Source organism: Podarcis bocagei, assembly GCF_964188305.1.
Source record: "Podarcis bocagei genome assembly, chromosome: 13".
NCBI classification, from domain to species: Eukaryota; Metazoa; Chordata; class Lepidosauria; order Squamata; family Lacertidae; genus Podarcis; species Podarcis bocagei.
In genome coordinates, this window is record NC_138138.1 from 10,288,202 (window position 1) to 10,306,564 (window position 18,363).

The 18,363-nt window shown below is 45.1% G+C and overlaps 1 protein-coding gene across 4 annotated transcripts in view; it reads left to right on the forward strand.

Annotated features, from left to right (window-relative positions):
• CDKL2 (cyclin dependent kinase like 2) overlaps positions 1–18,363 on the forward strand; it is a 34,309-nt gene that overhangs the window by 3,821 nt on the left and 12,125 nt on the right. For all 4 annotated transcript variants that reach the window (XM_081166491.1, XM_081166490.1, XM_081166493.1 and 1 more), the window contains exons 3-9: positions 4,978–5,175; positions 8,030–8,224; positions 9,918–10,096; positions 10,734–10,846; positions 11,723–11,862; positions 13,945–14,033; positions 15,931–16,054. In XM_081166491.1, the coding sequence (XP_081022617.1) occupies positions 5,008–5,175; positions 8,030–8,224; positions 9,918–10,096; positions 10,734–10,846; positions 11,723–11,862; positions 13,945–14,033; positions 15,931–16,054 (1,008 nt within the window). In that variant the 5' untranslated portion in view covers positions 4,978–5,007. The remainder of the gene's footprint in view (positions 1–4,977; positions 5,176–8,029; positions 8,225–9,917; positions 10,097–10,733; positions 10,847–11,722; positions 11,863–13,944; positions 14,034–15,930; positions 16,055–18,363) is intronic.

Genomic DNA, 18,363 nt, shown 5'->3' on the forward strand with positions numbered 1-18,363 from the left:
TAAGCCGCTTATCAGCTGATCCGATCAGCAGATAAGCCGCTAAAAGCAGCTAAAAGCCGCTAATAGCGCTAAGCCGCTTATCAGCTGATCTGATCAGCAGATAAGCCGCTGATAGCTGCTAATAGCGCAAAGCCGCTTATCAGCTGATCTGATCAGCAGATAAGCCGCTAAAAGCTGCTAATAGCGCTAAGGTGCTTATCAGCTGATCCGATCAGCAGATAAGCCGCTAAAAGCCTCTAAAAGCCGCTAATAGCGCTAATCCTTCAATGGGCTTGCTTCGCAAGACGAAAAAAACCGCTAGACGAAGAGAATCACAGAACGGATTCTTTTCGTCTTGCGAGGCACCACTGTAATCCACTTTTCAGCCTTAAAAGGGACAAGATAAATCTTTTAGAAACAGGCAGTTAGCTTGCTTAGGCAACCATTCGCAGTGCAAGCCGAGCATGTCCGCAAGGGTGACAAATTTAAGTTGGTCTCAGCTAGCCATCCGTTGTGTCTCGCAACCAGCAAGGCTTGGCTTTCTCACTCCCTGCAAATTGGAGGCAAAGTAAGTGTATCCTCTTCCCAAAGGAAGTTTGTGATCACGAAGGGGAAAGAAAGGTGAGATGCTGCTTAGAATCATAGAATCATAGAATCATAGAATCATAGAGTTGGAAGAGACCACAAGGGCCATCGAGTCCAACCCCCTGCCAAGCAGGAAACACCATCAGAGCACTCCTGACATATGGTTGTCAAGCCTCTGCTTAAAGACCTCCAAAGAAGGAGACTCCACCACACTCCTTGGCAGCAAATTCCACTGTCGAACAGCTCTTACTGTCAGGAAGTTCTTCCTAATGTTTAGGTGGAATCTTCTTTCTTGTAGTTTGGATCCATTGCTCCGTGTCCGCTTCTCTGGAGCAGCAGAAAACAACCTTTCTCCCTCCTCTATGTGACATCCTTTTATATATTTGAACATGGCTATCATATCACCCCTTAACCTCCTCTTCTCCAGGCTAAACATGCCCAGCTCCCTTAGCCGTTCCTCATAAGGCATCGTTTCCAGGCCTTTGACCATTTTGGTTGCCCTCCTCTGGACACGTTCCAGTTTGTCAGTGTCCTTCTTGAATTGTGGTGCCCAGAACTGGACACAGTACTCCAGGTGTGGTCTGACCAGAGCAGAATACAGTGGCACTATTACTTCCCTTGATCTAGATGCTATACTCCTATTGATGCAGCCCAGAATTGCATTGGCTTTTTTAGCTGCCGCGTCACACTGTTGGCTCATGTCAAGTTTGTGGTCAACCAAGACTCCTAGATCCTTTTCACATGTACTGCTCTCAAGCCAGGTGTCACCCATCTTGTATTTGTGCCTCTCATTTTTTTTGCCCAAGTGCAATACTTTACATTTCTCCCTGTTAAAATTCATTTTGTTTGTTTTTGCCCAGTTCTCTAATCTGTCAAGGTCGTTTTGAAGTGTGATCCTGTCCTCTGGGGTGTTAGCCACCCCTCCCAGTTTGGTGTCATCTGCAAATTTGATCAGGATGCCCTTGAGTCCATCATCCAAGTCGTTGATAAAGATGTTAAATAAGACCGGGCCCAAGACAGAACCCTGTGGCACCCCACTAGTCACTCTTCTCCAGGATGAAGAGGAACCATTGATGAGCACCCTTTGGGTTCGGTCAGTCAGCCAGTTACAAATCCACTGAGTGGTAGCAGAGTCAAGACCGCATTTTACCAGCTTCTTTACAAGAATATCATGGGGCACCTTGTCGAATGCCTTGTTGAAATCAAGGTAGGCTACATCCACTGCGTTCCCTTCATCTACCAGGCTTGTAATTCTGTCAAAAAATGAGATCAGGTTAGTCTGACATGACTTATTTTTCAGAAATCCATGCTGACTATTGGTGATCACAGCATTCCTTTCTAGGTGCTCACAGACTGTTTGCTTAATGATCTGCTCCAGAATCTTCCCTGCTATTGATGTCAGACTGACTGGGCGGTAATTATTTGGGTCCTCTCTTTTCCCCTTTTTGAAAATAGGGACAACATTTGCCCTCCTCCAGTCTGCCGGGACTTCGCCTGTTCTCCAGGATTTCTCGAAGATGACTGCCAGTGGTTCTGAGATCACATCTGCCAGTTCTTTTAATACTCTTGGATGCAGTTCATCTGGCCCTGGAGACTTGAATACATCTAAACTAGCCAAATATTCTTGTACTGTCTCCTTAGTTATTCTGGGCTGTGTTTCCTTTGCTGAATCATTTGCTCCAAATTCTTCAGGTCGGGCATTGTTTTCTTTATCGGAGAAGACTGAGGCAAAGAAGGCATTGAGGAGTTCAGCCCTTTCTGTGTCCCCTGTTTGCATTTCACCATCTTCTCCTCTGAGTGACCCCACTGTTTCTTTGTTCTTCCTTTTGCTACGAACATACCCATAAAAGCCTTTTTTGTTGCTTTTAACCTCTCTAGCAAGCCTGAGTTCATTCTGTGCTTTTGCTTTTCTGACTTTGTGTCTACACGTGCTGGCTATTTGTTTGAATTCCTCTTTGGTGGTTTCCCCCCTTTTCCATTTTTTGTACACATCCTTTTTTAATCTTAATTCAGTTAAAAGTTCTTTAGATAGCCACCCTGGCTTCTTTAGGCACCTTTCATGTTTCCGTCTCATTGGTATTGCCTGACGTTGTGCTTTTACTATCTCCCTCTTAACAAACTCCCAGCCATCATGAACTCCCTTTCCTTTTAGTATTGCTGTCCATGGGATCTCACCCAGCACTTCCCTAAGTTTTATGAAGTCGGCTTTCTTAAAGTCAAGAAATTGAGTCCTAGTATGCTTGGCTGCTCCTTTCCGCTGTATAGTAAACTTCAGAAGAGCATGATCACTCGCGCCTAATGATCCTTCCACTTCTACCCCACTAACCAGGTCATCAACATTGGTTAGGACCAGATCTAAAATGGCTGTTCCTCTTGTTGCTTCTCCCACTTTCTGGACAATGAAGTTGTCTGCAAGGCCAGTGAGGAATCTGTTTGACCTTATGCTCTTGGCTGAGTTTGACGCCCAACAAATATCCGGGTAATTGAAGTCCCCCATTACTACTATCTCCCTTCCTTTTGCATGCTTGGCCATCTGTTCCAGGAAGGCATCATCTATGTCCTCCGTTTGGCTTGGGGATCTATAGTAAACTCCCACAATGAGGTCTCTGTTATTCTTCTCTCCCTTAATTTTGACCCAAATGCTCTCACATTGGCTTTGAGGTTCTAAATCTTGGATCTCTTCACAGGTATACACATCCCTGACATATAACGCCACTCCTCCTCCTTTCTTGTCTGGTCTGTTTCTCTGAAATAGATTGTATCCCCCCATTATTACATTCCAATCGTGGGACTTATCCCACCAGGTTTTCAGTGATGCCTATTATGTCATATTTAGTTTGCTGTACCAAGAGCTCAAGCTCATCTTGTTTATTTCCCATGCTTTGCGCATTAGTGTACAGACATTGAAGTCCATTAATCATTCCCCCGTGTCTCTTATTTAAGGTTTTTTTCCTCCCACCACTAGGTCCGCGTGCTGTTTGCTCCATTTGGTCTATGACATTTGGATGATCATCTTCATTAATTGATAGACTCCTACCTTCAGGAGCACTGTCTCCCTCCCCCACATTAGTCAGTTTAAAGCCCTCCTGATGAGGTTTCTGAGATTTTTGGCAAAAACATTCCTTCCAACCGTTGTGAGGTGCAGCCCATCACTTGCCAGAAGTCCATCTTCAAGAAACTGCAGTCCGTGATCTAAGAATCCAAACCGTTCCTGTTTACACCATTTGCGAAGCCAGCTGTTCACTTCCACTATTTTTCCCTCTCTCCCTGGGCCACGTCGTTCAACTGGGAGGACAGACGAGATGACAATTTGTGCATTTAGTTGCTTCAATTTCCTGCCGAGAGCCTCGTAGTCTCTTTTGATCTTCTGCTTGTTTGACCTCCTCTCCCTCGACCCAGCACACCACAGTAACCCAGGATCTTTTAAAAGAGGCAAATCTCTTCCATCTTGTGTTGGTATTGGCTTTTTGAAAAAAGCGTTCCTGAAACTGGAAAAGTGATAAAACACCTACGATAAATGAGTGGCAGGTCCAAATGATAGAATATCTGCAGTTGGCTATGATGACAGGGAGAGTCAGAGAATATCCGAAACAGAAAGTACAGAAAGAATGGAAAATCTTTAAAGACTGCCTGGAAAACTATTGTAATATTAAATATCTCCTGGCAGAACTAGAATGAGTCTTGTAAAATAAGAAATATAATGTTTTTGTTGTTTGATAAAAACAAAGAAATGCAATGTAGTATTTGGAACTGTGTGTGAAAGAACAATAGAAATAATAATATAATGAGTCAAAGTGGAAGTTAAATGTATTTATTCTTTCTTTTTGATTCTTTATTGATTTCTTTTTTCCTTTTTCTTTTTTCATGATTTTCTTCTCTTCTTACTTTTTCTTTTTTCTCTCCCTCCTTTTTCTCTTCCTATCTCCCCTTTGGTCTCTTTTCTTTCTTTCCCCGCTAAGAAAGAGACAAAGTTAAATATGAAAAGTTGACTAATTCAAAGCGAATAGTTTGTTAACTATTGTTAAAGATGGTCCGCCATAGCGAATAGCGAATTGATGTGTTAGTTATTGGTGATTTATTGTTATTGTTGAATCTTAGAGAAAATTTATTAATAAAGAAAAAAGAAAAAGCGTTCCTCCTGTGATGGGAAGCGTACTAGAGGCTATCCCAGTTGGTTGGTTGCCTGAATTAAATTTCTGGTTACTGGAGACAACTTTTGGACTGTGTTTTTCAAACATCCTGTTATGGTGCACAAGGCAAGCTGCAAAGCTGGGTTTGTGCTCCTGGTAACAGGCCTGCCGTGGAGAAGACAGCCTCTGTCTTCAGCCTGAGTGTCAAGCTGAAATGCCTCATTAAAAAAGGATAACGAGCGGCTTCGTCTTGCACATGGTGACGCTGATTTCTCTCTCGTAGCCAAGCGATTCGTCAGCTGCTTGAATCCAAATGGAAAAGTATGAGATCCTTGGGCTGGTGGGAGAAGGAAGCTACGGAATGGTGATGAAATGCCGGAACAAGGAGACCGGCAGAGTCGTTGCCGTCAAGAAGTTTCTGGAAAGCGAGGATGACAAAATGGTTAAAAAAATCGCCATGAGAGAAATCAAGCTTCTCAAGGTGAGCTTACTGCTCGGGATCTTCAGAGACGTGTAGCTCTTTTCTTTAATGAGTATAAGCTTCCTGACTTCGGATAGTCATATTCAAAAGGTTCGCGCAGAACAATTGCCAGTATCTAACTGCATTATATGGGACGCGGGTGGCGCTGTGGGTTAAACCGCAGAGGCTATGACTTGCCGATCAGAAGGTCGGTGGTTCGAATCCCCACAATGGGGTGAGCTCCCGTTGCTCGGTCCTTGCTCCTGCCAACCTAGCAGTTCGAAAGCACGTCAAAGTTCAAGTAGATAAATAGGTACCACTCCGGCGGGAAGGTAAATGGCATTTCCATGCGCTGCTCTGGTTCGCCAGAAGCGGCTTAGTCATGCTGGCCACATGACCCGGAAGCTGTACACTGGCTCCGTCAGCCAATAAAGCGTAATGAGCGCCGCAACCCCAGAGTCGGCCACGACTAGACGTAATGGTCAGGGGTTCCTTTACCTTTACCTAACTGCATTATATAACAGTAATGTCATATATGTTTTAAGAAACAAACATGATTCTAAATAACTGAAGGTAGATAGGAGCAGGCAGGTGCAAAGTTGTTCTGGGAACGCATTTTATCTGCATTCATTCTGCAGCTCGGCTCTGATTTTATACATTTAGGCAACTTTGTGGGTGGCTTCTGGTTTCTGTAACTCCATATGGTAAGATTTTTTTGATAAAGGTTCCCACATGGCCTGGGCAATTGTAGTGCTAATATTGGCACATATACCGTATTTTTCCGTGTATAAGACTAGGTTTTTCCCCTTAAAAATAATGTCCAAAATTTGGGGGCCTCTTATACACAGATAGATCTCTCCCCATTTTCTTAAATCCCCAACAATAGGGGCGTCTTATACATGGGGGCGTCTTATAGACGGGAAAATACAGTATATTTGCTGGTACAAATGCACGCATTCTAATCTGCACTTGAAAGATTGGGAACAGGGTTATGTGTTCCCTTTCCCCAACACCTCCACTCTCCAGAACGAAAAACCCCTGCTCACCTTAACCATGGTTAATTGGTTCTTCTGCAATAAGTGCTAACCAGGGTTTCATCTTAATCAGACTTTGAAACTGACTCCTGTGGTTAAGATGGAACTTGATTTGCATTAGCTTCCATTTATACTAGATCTGATGCAACGCTTTGCTGCAGCAGCACTACCCAGAACTAAGCCATGGTTTGGCTCAGCGTTCTATGAAAACCCGGGCTCATGGTTTGTCTCTTAGCAAGCCACAAGTTGTAACCAAAGTCTGTTCTTGGCTTACAGCTTGCGTGGCGAGTTCCCACCTCCCCCCTCAGAAATAAAGACACGAGACACAAGAATTTGAGTTAATGGGTCAAATTAGGCCACAACTTTATTGATTACAGGAATTGAGCGGTATTGGTATTGGCTTAGGCATTGGTCCTAACAACTAACCGGCTTCAGCCTGCTTGCTTGAAGGGTTAACCGCCAGTAGGGGGAGTCCTGCAGAGGCACGTCAACTAGGAGCTGCCCCGGAGTTACCGCTCGGGGGCGTGCCGTGGGCCCACACCTCCATAGGCTTAGGACAAGGCCACGCCCCCTGGGATCCTTTACCGGACTACCCTTTTGTTTTGGGGGAAGGTGATGGCGCGACCTTCCCCCCTTCATCTCCAGAACAATAGAACAATACCCCTACCAATGCCTAACTGCCAATACCGCTGAGTTGTGACAGATTGCTACGAGGTAGGCGAAAACCAAGTGGCTGGAGCCAATCTGTCAGATGGAAAAATTCCTACCAGGCCCCTTGACGGTGACCAACCGGAGTCCATAGCAACGTCAGAGAGCCTAGCCTAATGGGTGGGAGGGGAGGGAAAAACCTGGCAAGCTGTAGCGCGAGAAAGAGGGAGACCCTTCACCGTGCCAGACCTTAATATGATGAGGCCACGCCCCCCAGGCCAGCTGCTTGGGTGGGCTGGGGATGACGCGCCCAAGGATTCCCTAGGTCGGAAGTGGCTTTGTGGGTTGTCTGGGGGAGACAAACCATCATAAGCTTTGGCTTGCATGCAGCATGTGCCAAGTCGCCACAATTTTAGCTCTTGAGTACCCACACATTTGCTTGTTCGTGTTCAGCCACAGTATTGCTTAGCATTAAATTCAAAGAAGCCACTATGTTATAAACATTGTTAGGCAAAGGCAATTTCCCTCCCGACAAATTCCCTAATACAAGTTAGGCACCAGATCCAGGGCAGTTCTTAACTTTCAGCCTCTTCCGTCGATTACATTTAGCTGTAGGTATTAAAGGTTGCGATTTTAGTACTGTGGAATAAGCTACCGTATTTTTTGCTCTATAAGACTCGCTTTTTCCTTCCTAAAAAAGTAAGGGGAAATGTGTGTGCATCTTATGCAGCGAATGCAGGCTGCGCAGCTATCCCAGAAGCCAGAACAACAAGAGGGATCGCTGCTTTTGCTGCGTAGCGATCCCTCTTGCTGTTCTGGCTTCTGAGAGTCAGAATATTTTTTTTCTTGTTTTCCTCCTCCAAAAACAGTCTTGTGGTCTGGTGTGTCTTATAGAGGGAAAAATACGGTATATGAGAGCGTTTGTCAGGATTACTGAAGCAATGTGAAGCATTTGGAGTAATTTTAAAAAGCATCGTGTGAAAACAAAAGCTGCAATCCTAAGTCATGTCTACTTGGGAGTAAGCCCTGTTGAACGCAGAGGGACTTGCTTCCAAGTAAACACGCACAGGATCAGGCTGCAAATATTATTTTCTTTTTCCTTCGCATTGTATGTATTCAAGGGGCAATTATAGTGAGTGTTTTCAGACTCTCTGTCTGCTGTGTTTTGTGACGCATTTGCTGTCTCCTGATAGCAATTAAGGCACGAGAACTTGGTGAACCTGCTGGAAGTCTGTAAGAAGAAGAAACGATGGTATCTGGTGTTTGAATTCGTGGACCACACAGTTCTTGATGATCTTGAGATGTTTCCAAATGGCCTGGATTACAACAGAGTTCGGAAATACTTATTTCAGATTATAAAAGGGATAGGATTTTGCCATAGTCATAATGTAAGTAAGCTGTTATGTCCGCTTGGTTATTTGTGTTTGTGTGCTGTTTGTTCTTGGTCAAACACATCAGATTTATCGATTCGAGGATCTGAGCTTTTAGTTTCAAATATAAGTCACAGTAAGGGACGCGGGTGCGCTGTGGGTTAAACCACAGAGCCTAGGACTTGCTGATCGGAAGGTCGGCGGTTCGAATCCCCGCGACGGGGTGAGCTCCCGTTGCTCGGTCCCTGCTGCTGCCAACCTAGCAGTTCGAAAGCATGAAGTGCAAGTAGATAAATAGGTGCCGCTCCAGTGGGAAGGTAAACGGCGTTTCCAAGCGGCTTAGTCATGCTGGCCACATGACCCGGAAGCTGTACGCTGGCTTATTGGCCAATAAAGCGAGATGAGTGCCGCAACTCCAGAGTCGGCTACAACTGGACCTAATGGTCAGGGGTCCCTTTACCTTTACCTATATGTCACAGTAGTAAGAGTTAGTTCAAATTACCCAAGTTAACAATGGGAATTATCATTGCAACAAACCTAATTTTGAGTGTTAGCTGGGTAGAATGTTTGCTAGATGTGCCGATTCTATCTACTCAAAATACATTTGCTTTTGAATTTCTAATAATTTAGGAAATTCTGAGAATTTCTGAGAATTTAGGAATTTTGTGGTGTAATTTCAGGGTTTTCACTACAGTCTAGACTGATGACCTCGGTATAGAAAAAACTGAGGTTCTTAAACATATTGCCATCTTTTTTGTCAAAGGAAAAATGGTTTGGCCTCATAATTTAAGATGCAATATGACTTCAGCCTTACGGCACAATATGGATTCCTCTGGAAAATAGGCATAGATGATAGCATATGAACGTTTTTGCATGTAGATTTTATGCTCATGTAAGGTAACAGTTTTCATAGTCTCCTCTTCTTGAACATTCAAAGAATTTGCTTCTAGAATCAGGAACACAGTATTTTAAAAAACACTCTGCATAATCTGGAAACCTGAGAAACAATATTTCTGATTGGGTGGAGAGAGCTTTTAGTGCAGGGAAATTCTTAAATTCTACTTCATTCCACACATGTTAATGGATAAAAAGGAATTGCTTCAGCTTTTTTGCCTTGCTGTAGCAAATTTATATTATGATTTTATTAGTGTGCTTCGATTTGCATTAATATATTTAAAGCATGGTATGGACGCGGGTGGCGCTGTGGGTTAAACCACAGAGCCTAGGACTTGCCGATCAAAAGGTCGGCGGTTCAAATCCCCACGATGGGGTGAGCTCCCGTTGCTCGGTCCCTGCTCCTGCCAACCTAGCAGTTCGAAAGCACGTCAAAGTGCAAGTAGATAAATAGGTACCGCTCCAGTGGGAAGGTAAACAGCGTTTCCGTGCGCTGCTCCGGTTCACCAGAAGCGGCTTAGTCATGCTGGCCACATGACCCGGAAGCTGTACACCGGCTTCCTCGGCCAATAAAGTGAGATGAGCGCCGCAACCCCAGAGTTAGTCACGACTGGACCTAATGGTCAGGGGTCCCTTTACCTTTAACTTATGTGATGTGATATAGATGGAGTTTTTTATGCCAGTAGTTGCAAATCATCACTTGATGTTGCAGTCATCAATTTAGGAATGTTTACATGTGGACTAGCCGGCCACCTTGGTGCTTAAGTGCAAAGAACCTGGGCTAATCTAAACACACACATTCTGCTTTTTTTTTAAGATCATACACAGAGATATTAAACCTGAGAATATATTGGTCTCCTATTCTGGAATTATCAAACTCTGCGATTTTGGATTTGCTCGAACCCTGGCAGCCCCTGGCGAAGCTTACACCGATTACGTGGCAACGCGATGGTATCGGGCTCCTGAGCTGCTTGTTGGAGATATCAAATATGGCAAGTAAGGAATCGTAGAATACGTTACTGGGTTTCCCCTACATTTCCAGGAATAGATCATCATTATTATTATTAATGTCAACAGAAATGTTGCTGTTCAAGCTCAGGGGGTGATAAATTGCAGCCAAAGCAGGGTTTCGTCACTGTAGGGAGGCTGGTTTTGGCACCATCCTTGTAATTATTATTAATTACAATTAATGAATTGCAAGTGGCCTCCCCAGCCACTCTGGGCAGCTCCCAACAGGATATTAAAAACAGAATAAAACATCAAACATTAAAAACTTCCCTAAACAGGGCTGCCTTCAGGTGACTTCTAAAAGTCAGATGGTTGTTTATTTCCTTGACATCTGATGGGAGGGCATTCCACAGGGTGGGTGCCACCACCGAGAAGGCTCTCTGCCTGGTTCCCTGTAACCTCACTGCTCACAGTGAGGGAACTGCCAGAAGGCCCTTGGAGCTGGACCTCAATGTCCAGGCTGAACGATGGGGGTGGAGATGCTCCTTCAGGTATACTGGGCCGAGGCCGTAATGAATATAAGCTGCCTCAGGTGTAGCCAGTCACAATCAGCTGCCTGTTATTGTTGTAAAACGTATTTTTGGTGGAGCTGTCTCTAAATATGGCGCCTGTTTTCCCTCCCCAGGGCTGTTGATGTGTGGGCCATTGGCTGCCTGGTAACAGAAATGCTTACCGGAGAGGCGCTTTTCCCTGGAGACTCGGATATTGACCAATTGTACCATATTATGAAATGTTTGGGTGAGAAAGCATCCCTTGTTTTCTTCTGTGCAGCCAGCAGAGCTTTGGAACCTTCAAGCTGATAGCGAAGGCAGAAGAAAGAGAGCCTGAAATACTTAGGTTGTTGGATAAGATTATGTTGATCAGTTCCTAAATCCTTCAGGGTCCTGGCTTGTAAATCCAGATGGCCTTTCTATGAGTTGACAGCAAGAGATTTTGCACGCCATTAAGGATGGCAGAGTGCAATAGGTCTGATCCATGTAGCACAACTGGATTATGATTAGTAATAATAATTCATGATTAAAGGTAAAGGTAAAAGGACCCCTGACCATTAGGTCCAGTCGTGGCCGACTCTGGGGTTGCGGCGCTCATCTCGCTTTACTGGGCGAGGAGCCGGCGTACAGCTTCCGGGTCATGTGGCCAGCATGACTAAGTCGCTTCTGGTGAACCAGAGCAGTGCACGGAAACGCCGTTTACCTTCCCACCGGAGCAGTACCTATTTATCTACTTGCACTGGTGTGCTTTCGAACTGCTAGGTGGGCAGGAGCAGGGACCAAGCAATGGGAGCTCACCCCATCGCGGGGATTTGAACCGCCGACCTTCCAATCGGCAAGTCCTAGGCTCTGTAGTTTAACCCACAGTAATTTATTATCAGCAGCAACCTGTTTGTCTCCAGGACACAGAGAGTCGGTTTGCAGAATTAAAGAAAGCAAATAAAAGATAAACTACACAGCTATCCTAAAGCAAGGTAATCGGAAACAGTGGATTAAAACACCAGCTTCAAAGCCAAGCGCAGGGAAGTAGCAGAAAACTCAGGGATCAAATAATTTGGCTTAAGCTGTCTGCAGTTTTGCGTTCTGAAAACTGAACAGTCTTATAAATGATTATTAATTCCAGGTAACTTAATCCCAAGGCACCAAGAGTTGTTCTACAAAAACCCTCTTTTTGCTGGAGTGCGGTTGCCTGAAGTCAAGGAAATCGAACCTCTTGAAAAACGATATCCCAAACTCTCTGTTGCCGTCATAGAATTTGCTAAGGTACGTGCCTTGCCGATTCCGTAGCTTTCCATTTTGTTCCTGTTGGCAAAGCCTTCTGTTTGCTTTCTGGAGCCAGCCCTTGATAATGAGTTAGGAAGATTGAGATCCGTGGGAACTTAACTGGGAGCTGAGTCAGCCTACCCAGATTTGCTTTTGTTCAGGTGCTAGAGGCCTTTTCAGACACAGAAAGGAATACAGCTGTCCAGTATCAGCCCCTGAGATTGGCAGGAAGTACAGTGGTGCCGCGCAAGACGAATGCCTCGCAAGACGGAAAACTCGCTAGACGAAAGAGTTTTCCGTTTTGGAGGTGCTTCGCAAAACGAATTTCCTATGGGCTTGCTTCGCAAGACGACAATGTCTTGCGAGTTCCTGCTGGTTTTTTCCCCTTCCCCCCCCCTTTTTCTAAGCTGCTAAGCCACTTATCAGCTGATCCAATGAGTAGATAAGCCGCTAATAGCGCTAATCCGCTAATCCGTCAATGGGCTTGCTTCGCAAGACGAAAAAACCGCTAGACGAAGAGAATCACAGAACGGATTCTTTTCGTCTTGCGAGGCACCACTGTATAAAGCCCCTAAATTAGCCAGGCCTCGTATAAATAAAGGTAAAGGGACCCCTGACCATTAGGTCCAGTCATGACTGCCCCTGGGGTTGTAGCACTCATCTCGCTTTATTGGCCGAGGGAGCCGGCGTACAGCTTCCGGGTCGTGTGGCCAGCATGACTAAGCCGCTTCTGACGAACCAGAGCAGCACACAGAAATGCCGTTTACCTTTCCGCTGGAGTGGTACCTATTTATCTACTTGCACTTTGACGTGCTTTTGAACTGCTAGGTTGGCAGGAGCTGGGACAGAGCAACAGGAGCTCATCCCGTCGCGGGGATTCGAACTGCTGACCTGCTGGTCCTAGGCTCAGTGGTTTAACCCACAGTGCCACCCGCATCCCCTCGTATAAATACCTGAAGCCTAACCTTCTGTCCTTGCCTGGTCAGCAGACTTCTCTGTTTGCTGCTCTCAAACTTCTGTCATGCATACGCACATTATAAGCTGCGATGCGCATGTAACACACTATGTATTCCAGTTATTTATTAGCTGCTTATCAGGGTCAAGTCACAAAGCAGTGGAGAGACAGAAATAAAGCAACAGAACTTCAGGCAATGCATGAAGCACTGAGTGAATGGAGACAAACCGGGGCATGACAGCTGCGGAATTAGATAGCCACAGTTCCTTTAAGGAGAGGCAGTAGCAGAAAGTTGTGGTTTTGAGGCCCGAAAGAGGTCCAGAACTGCAGGGCCACCATCAAGAAGGCCCCGTAGTCTCAGGTGCTTGTCGGCCTAACCAGTTTCACCAGTGGGCACATAATGTCATATGGTAGTTACGTCTCAGCCATAGAGTTTGGGACTGACAGTGAGACCCTAGCCTAGAGAAAGCTGCACTTTCTATCTCTAAAGGTCAATGGTACATCATTTCCCTCCCCTTCCTTCCTTCCTTCCTTCCTTCCTTCCTTCCTTCCATGACTTACTAGACAGGACCCGGTGAGCTACCGTATTTTTTGCTCTATAAGACTCACTTTTTCCCTCCTAAAAAGTAAGGGGAAATGTGTGTACGTCTTATGGAGCGAATGCAGGCTGCGCAGCTATCCCAGAAGCCAGAACAGCAAGAGGGATTGCTGCTTTCACTGCGCAGCGATCCCTCTTGCTGTTCTGGCTTCTGAGATTCAGAATATTTTTTTTCTTGTTTTCCTCCTCCAAAAACTAGGTGCGTCTTGTGGTCTGGTGCATCTTATAGAGCGAAAAATACGGTATTTTAAGCATGCTTGAAGATGCTCAGTTGATTTTCCCCTTGCAATGTCCTTACAACGCCATAACATTGCAAACTGTTTTTAAAGCCCTCACCCTCACCATTTCAAACGTCATTTGTTATGTGGTATGGAGAGAGTAGCTATGGTTTGCCTGAAACCTTGGGAGTGCAGAACCAACTGCGTTGTTCTTTGGATCCCGGCAAATATCAATGAAATTCAACCTTTGGGATTTTCCTCCCCCCCCCCCCTCCACTGTATTTACAAGAAAAATTTTGATCTTATGTTAGCAATGTCTGCAGACTGATCCGGACAAAAGACCATCCTGTACTGAGCTGCTGCAGTGTGATCTGTTCAACAAAGATTCCTTCACTGAAAGGTGTGTGGCTTTTCCTTGTTTAGCGGAGCTGGGCCTTAAAAGGAAACTGTACTGAGAATTTTTGGGCATTGCAGTCAGTTAAGGGTTTCCTATAACTCTGTCAGTGCCCATAATTCCTTGAGGGGAAGAATGTGCTTCAAGTGGGCTTTAAATTTACATACTGGATCTCAGAGCCCATCTTGGGAAATGAAAGCTTTCCAGGGGAGAGGTGCAAAGAAAAGGTTTAGTACTTTCTGGTTCTCCTTTGACTACTTCACCGGAAACCCCCACTCCCTGCTGTCGGAAGTGAAGTGAACACAAATTTTGAAGTACAGTGGTACCTCGGGTTACATACGCTTCAGGTTACATACGCTTCAGGTTACACACTCCGCTAATCCAGAAATAGTGCTTCAGGTTAAGAACTTTGCTTCAGGATGAGAACTGAAATCGTGCTCCGGTGGTGCAGCGGTAGCAGGAGGCCCCATTAGCTAAAGTGGTGCTTCAAGTTAAGAACAGTTTCAGGTTAAGTACGGACCTCCGGAATGAATTAAGTACTTAACTTGAGGTACCACTGTACCACTGCCAAATGTCTAGTACCACCACCAGACTTAGGGCGGTTCCCCTTAAGGCAGGGGTCAGTAAACGTTTTCAGCATGGGGCCGGTCCACTGTCCCTTAGACCTTGTGGGGGGCCAGACTATATTTCGGGGGGAGGGAAATTTCTATGCCGCACAAATAACCCAGAGATGCATTTTAAATAAAAGCACACATTCTACTCATGTAAAAACACCAGGCAGGCCCCACAAATAACCCAGAGATGAATTTAAATAAAAGGACACATTCTACTCATGTAAAAACACGCTGATTCCCTGGCTATCCGTGGGCCGGATTGAGAAGGCGATTGGGCCGGATCCGGCCCCCCGGGCCTTAGTTTGCCTACCCATGCCATGGGTAGGCAGTGGGTTTTTACATGAGTAGAATGTGTGATTTCCCACATTGTCATTATTTTTGTTTTTAAAAAGCTACCATGGAAGTTGCTGTAGTTGAAATTTCTGAATCCCCGGCTCAAATTACCATCTCTTCACGTGAGCTGTATGAACTGAGGGGGGAAATGGAGAGAGGGTAGCAATGGGATATCGTGTGCGAATTTTAAGTCTACAAATTATATGCATGCTTCTTGTTCTGATCTCTTTTCCTTCGCCTCTTAAGATGCTGGAGTTATATTTCTCTTCTTCCTTTTTTATCTCCAAGGGTGGCTTTGGGTTTCGCTGTTCATTTACCTTACAAGTTTGTGGTGATGTTAAGATTGGGGCAGAACATATTATCCAGAGTCCTTGTTGCAAAGGGAGAGGATTCCAGTATAATAACAATAATATAATTCATTATTTATACCCCGCCCATCTGGCTGGGTTTCCCCAGCCACTCTGGACGGCTCCCAACCGAATATTAAAAACACAATACTGCATTAAACATTAAAAACTTCCCGCTGTAATCTCCTTTTTTCCCTAAAACCTCAATATTTTAGCATTCATCAATTTTATAATATTTCTTCAGATAATATTAAGATTAAGTAAAAGAAAAGAATAAATAAGGGACAAATTTGATAAAAATAAGTTTAGGATTTGCTGAAAAATTTTGGAAATTGGGATGTAGAAAGGGGAGGTTTGGGGGAGTCGGTGAAGTGAGGTTTATGAAAAAAGGATATGAAATTATACATGTTTGTTTGTTTCTTTATTTGTTTGTATTGTCTATAAAATTTTTGTAAAATCAATAAAAAATATTTTTAAAAAATAAACATTCAAAACTTCCCTAAACAGGGCTGCCTTCGGTGGGTTCAGAATTTTGTCTACAGAGCAATTAATTTAAAAAAGGTTTCATTTTGTACATGTGCTCTTCTTCTTCAAACACAACAAATAAAGGTTCACCCAGGAACTTAAAGCAAAGATCCAGAAAGAAAGAGAGCACCCTTTGCCCAAGAAATCGAAAATAAGCAGGAAAGACAAAGACGATTCCGGTGATGAAAAGAAAACGCTTGTAATCAAGGTATGTGGAACTTGGTTTATTCTTCCATATTCCTATCTGTAATGCTTTGTTCTGAGTCAGACCATGTCCCCTGGTCTTGTCTCTGCTGATGAAGTTCTCAAGTTAAAAGTTGCTGAGAATGGAGGAGAACAAGCAGCTAAAAAAGCCAATGCAATTCTGGGCTGCATCAATAGGAGTATAGCATCTAGATCAGTGTTTCCCAACCTTTTTTGGGCAAAGGCACACTTGTTTGATGAAAAAAATCTCGAGGCACACCACCATTACAGCCCCGTGACGTCAGCGCGCAGCGTCACGCCGGGAGGGACGCACGAAAGTGTAAGTTTCAATTTTTTCCCCTCCCCCTTGCCGGGGAACCTCCAAGCTTTGGGGGTGGGGGGGGAGGAGGCAGCAAAGCGAGGCAGGAAGGAGAGCGCGGCTTGGCTGGGTGAGCTTTGGCAGGGGCAGGGGATGAGAGCTGCGAGGCAGGCGCTGCGGACGGAGGCGCTGCCCGCCGAGCTCGCAGGCAGCCAGGCAGGCAGACGGCGAGAGCCCCGCGCTGGGCGGCCTCTCCTCGCCGCCGCCGCCCCGCCTCTCGCCGCCCGACTCGCCCGCCTCCCTCCAGGCAACATCTCGCGGCACACCAGGCAACATCTCGCGGCACACTAGTGTGCCGCGGAACAGTGGTTGGGAAACACTGATCTAGATCAAGGGAAGTAATAGTGCCACTGTATTCTGCTCTGGTCAGACCTCACCTGGAGTACTGTGTCCAGTTCTGGGCACCACAATTCAAGAAGGACACTGGCAAACTGGAACGTGTCCAGAGGAGGGCAACCAAAATGGTCAAAGGCCTGGAAACGATGCCTTATGAGGGACGGCTAAGGGAGCTGGGCATGTTTAGCCTGGAGAAGAGGAGGTTGAGGGGTGATATGATGGCCATGTTCAAATATATAAAAGGATGTCACATAGAGGAGGGAGAAAGGTTGTTTTCTGCTGCTCCAGAGAAGCGGACACGGAGCAATGGATCCAAACTACAAGAAAGAAGATTCCACCTAAACATTAGGAAGAACTTCCTGACAGTAAGAGCTGTTCGACAGTGGAATTTGCTGCCAAGGAGTGTGGTGGAGTCTCCTTCTTTGGAGGTCTTTAAGCAGAGGCTTGACAACCATATGTCAGGAGTGCTCTGATGGTGTTTCCTGCTTGGCAGGGGGTTGGACTCGATGGCCCTTGTGGTCTCTTCCAACTCTATGATTCTATGAGGATAGTTCCTGATTAGGAAGAAGAATTGTTGGTGATGCCACTAGCAAATTCATGCCATGCAAGATAGATGCCAGCAGGCAGTAAAATCACACTGTTCAAAGTTGGAATTAACTCTTTGTTAGCAAAAACACTGTTATAAGAAAAAAAAACCCCTGCTCTTTTCCCCTTATGGGGTATCCAAGAGCCCGTATAGAGTCCTTAAGCGGGTTCCCTATTGGCAGGAGAAAATAACAGAGGCCAACCAGAGAATATTGAGAAGCAAAGCAGCTAGTAAGCTTGATCTTTATTGATCTGTTGCAACAGGGTGCTCCCCTCACAAACAGGAAAGGAGGAGGAACCCAGAACAAGGGCGCGCAAGCCCTTATATAGTCTTTTGAAATTGCCCACCCTATAGCCCAAGACCACCCCCCTAAAACATCATACATGCATCACAGAAGGAGGTGGTCTACAGCAGAAATCCTCTCTGCCAGGATACCTGATAATGGTCGCTGGTTGCATTACCTGGGCAGCCTGGCAATTCTTTGGTGGTGGTTAATACTTTAGTTCAGGCATAGGCAAACTCAGCCCTCCAGATGTTTTGGGACTACAACTCCCATCATCCCTAGCTAACAGGACTCAGGGGTCAGGGATGATGGGAATTGTAGTCCCAAAACATCTGGAGGACCGAGCTTGCCTATGCTTGCTTTAGTTCCTGAATGCAGGTCACAGGCTCACCCTATTCATACACAAATACGCCCTAAAGACAGGATTTGCAAGCAAAAGACAACCCGAAGGCTTTCGCATTTCCTTTCTCTTTGCAGAGAAATATTTGAGGTCAATTTGGGAGAATCAAAATGGCTTCAGGATTGCTCTCCTGTACTATTTCAGACACGTGGTTTATATACTTCATCATTTTCATCATCGTTTTTAATTTGTATACCGTCTTTCTATCTTACAATACTCAAGGCGGTTTACAAGCTGAAGAAACAAAAAATGTACATCGTATAACAATCTAATGCAATGCAAAATTGTGATAATAAAACAAAACTTTAAAATAAGCAACCTACATCAAAAAAATGTTGAAAATATTGTTG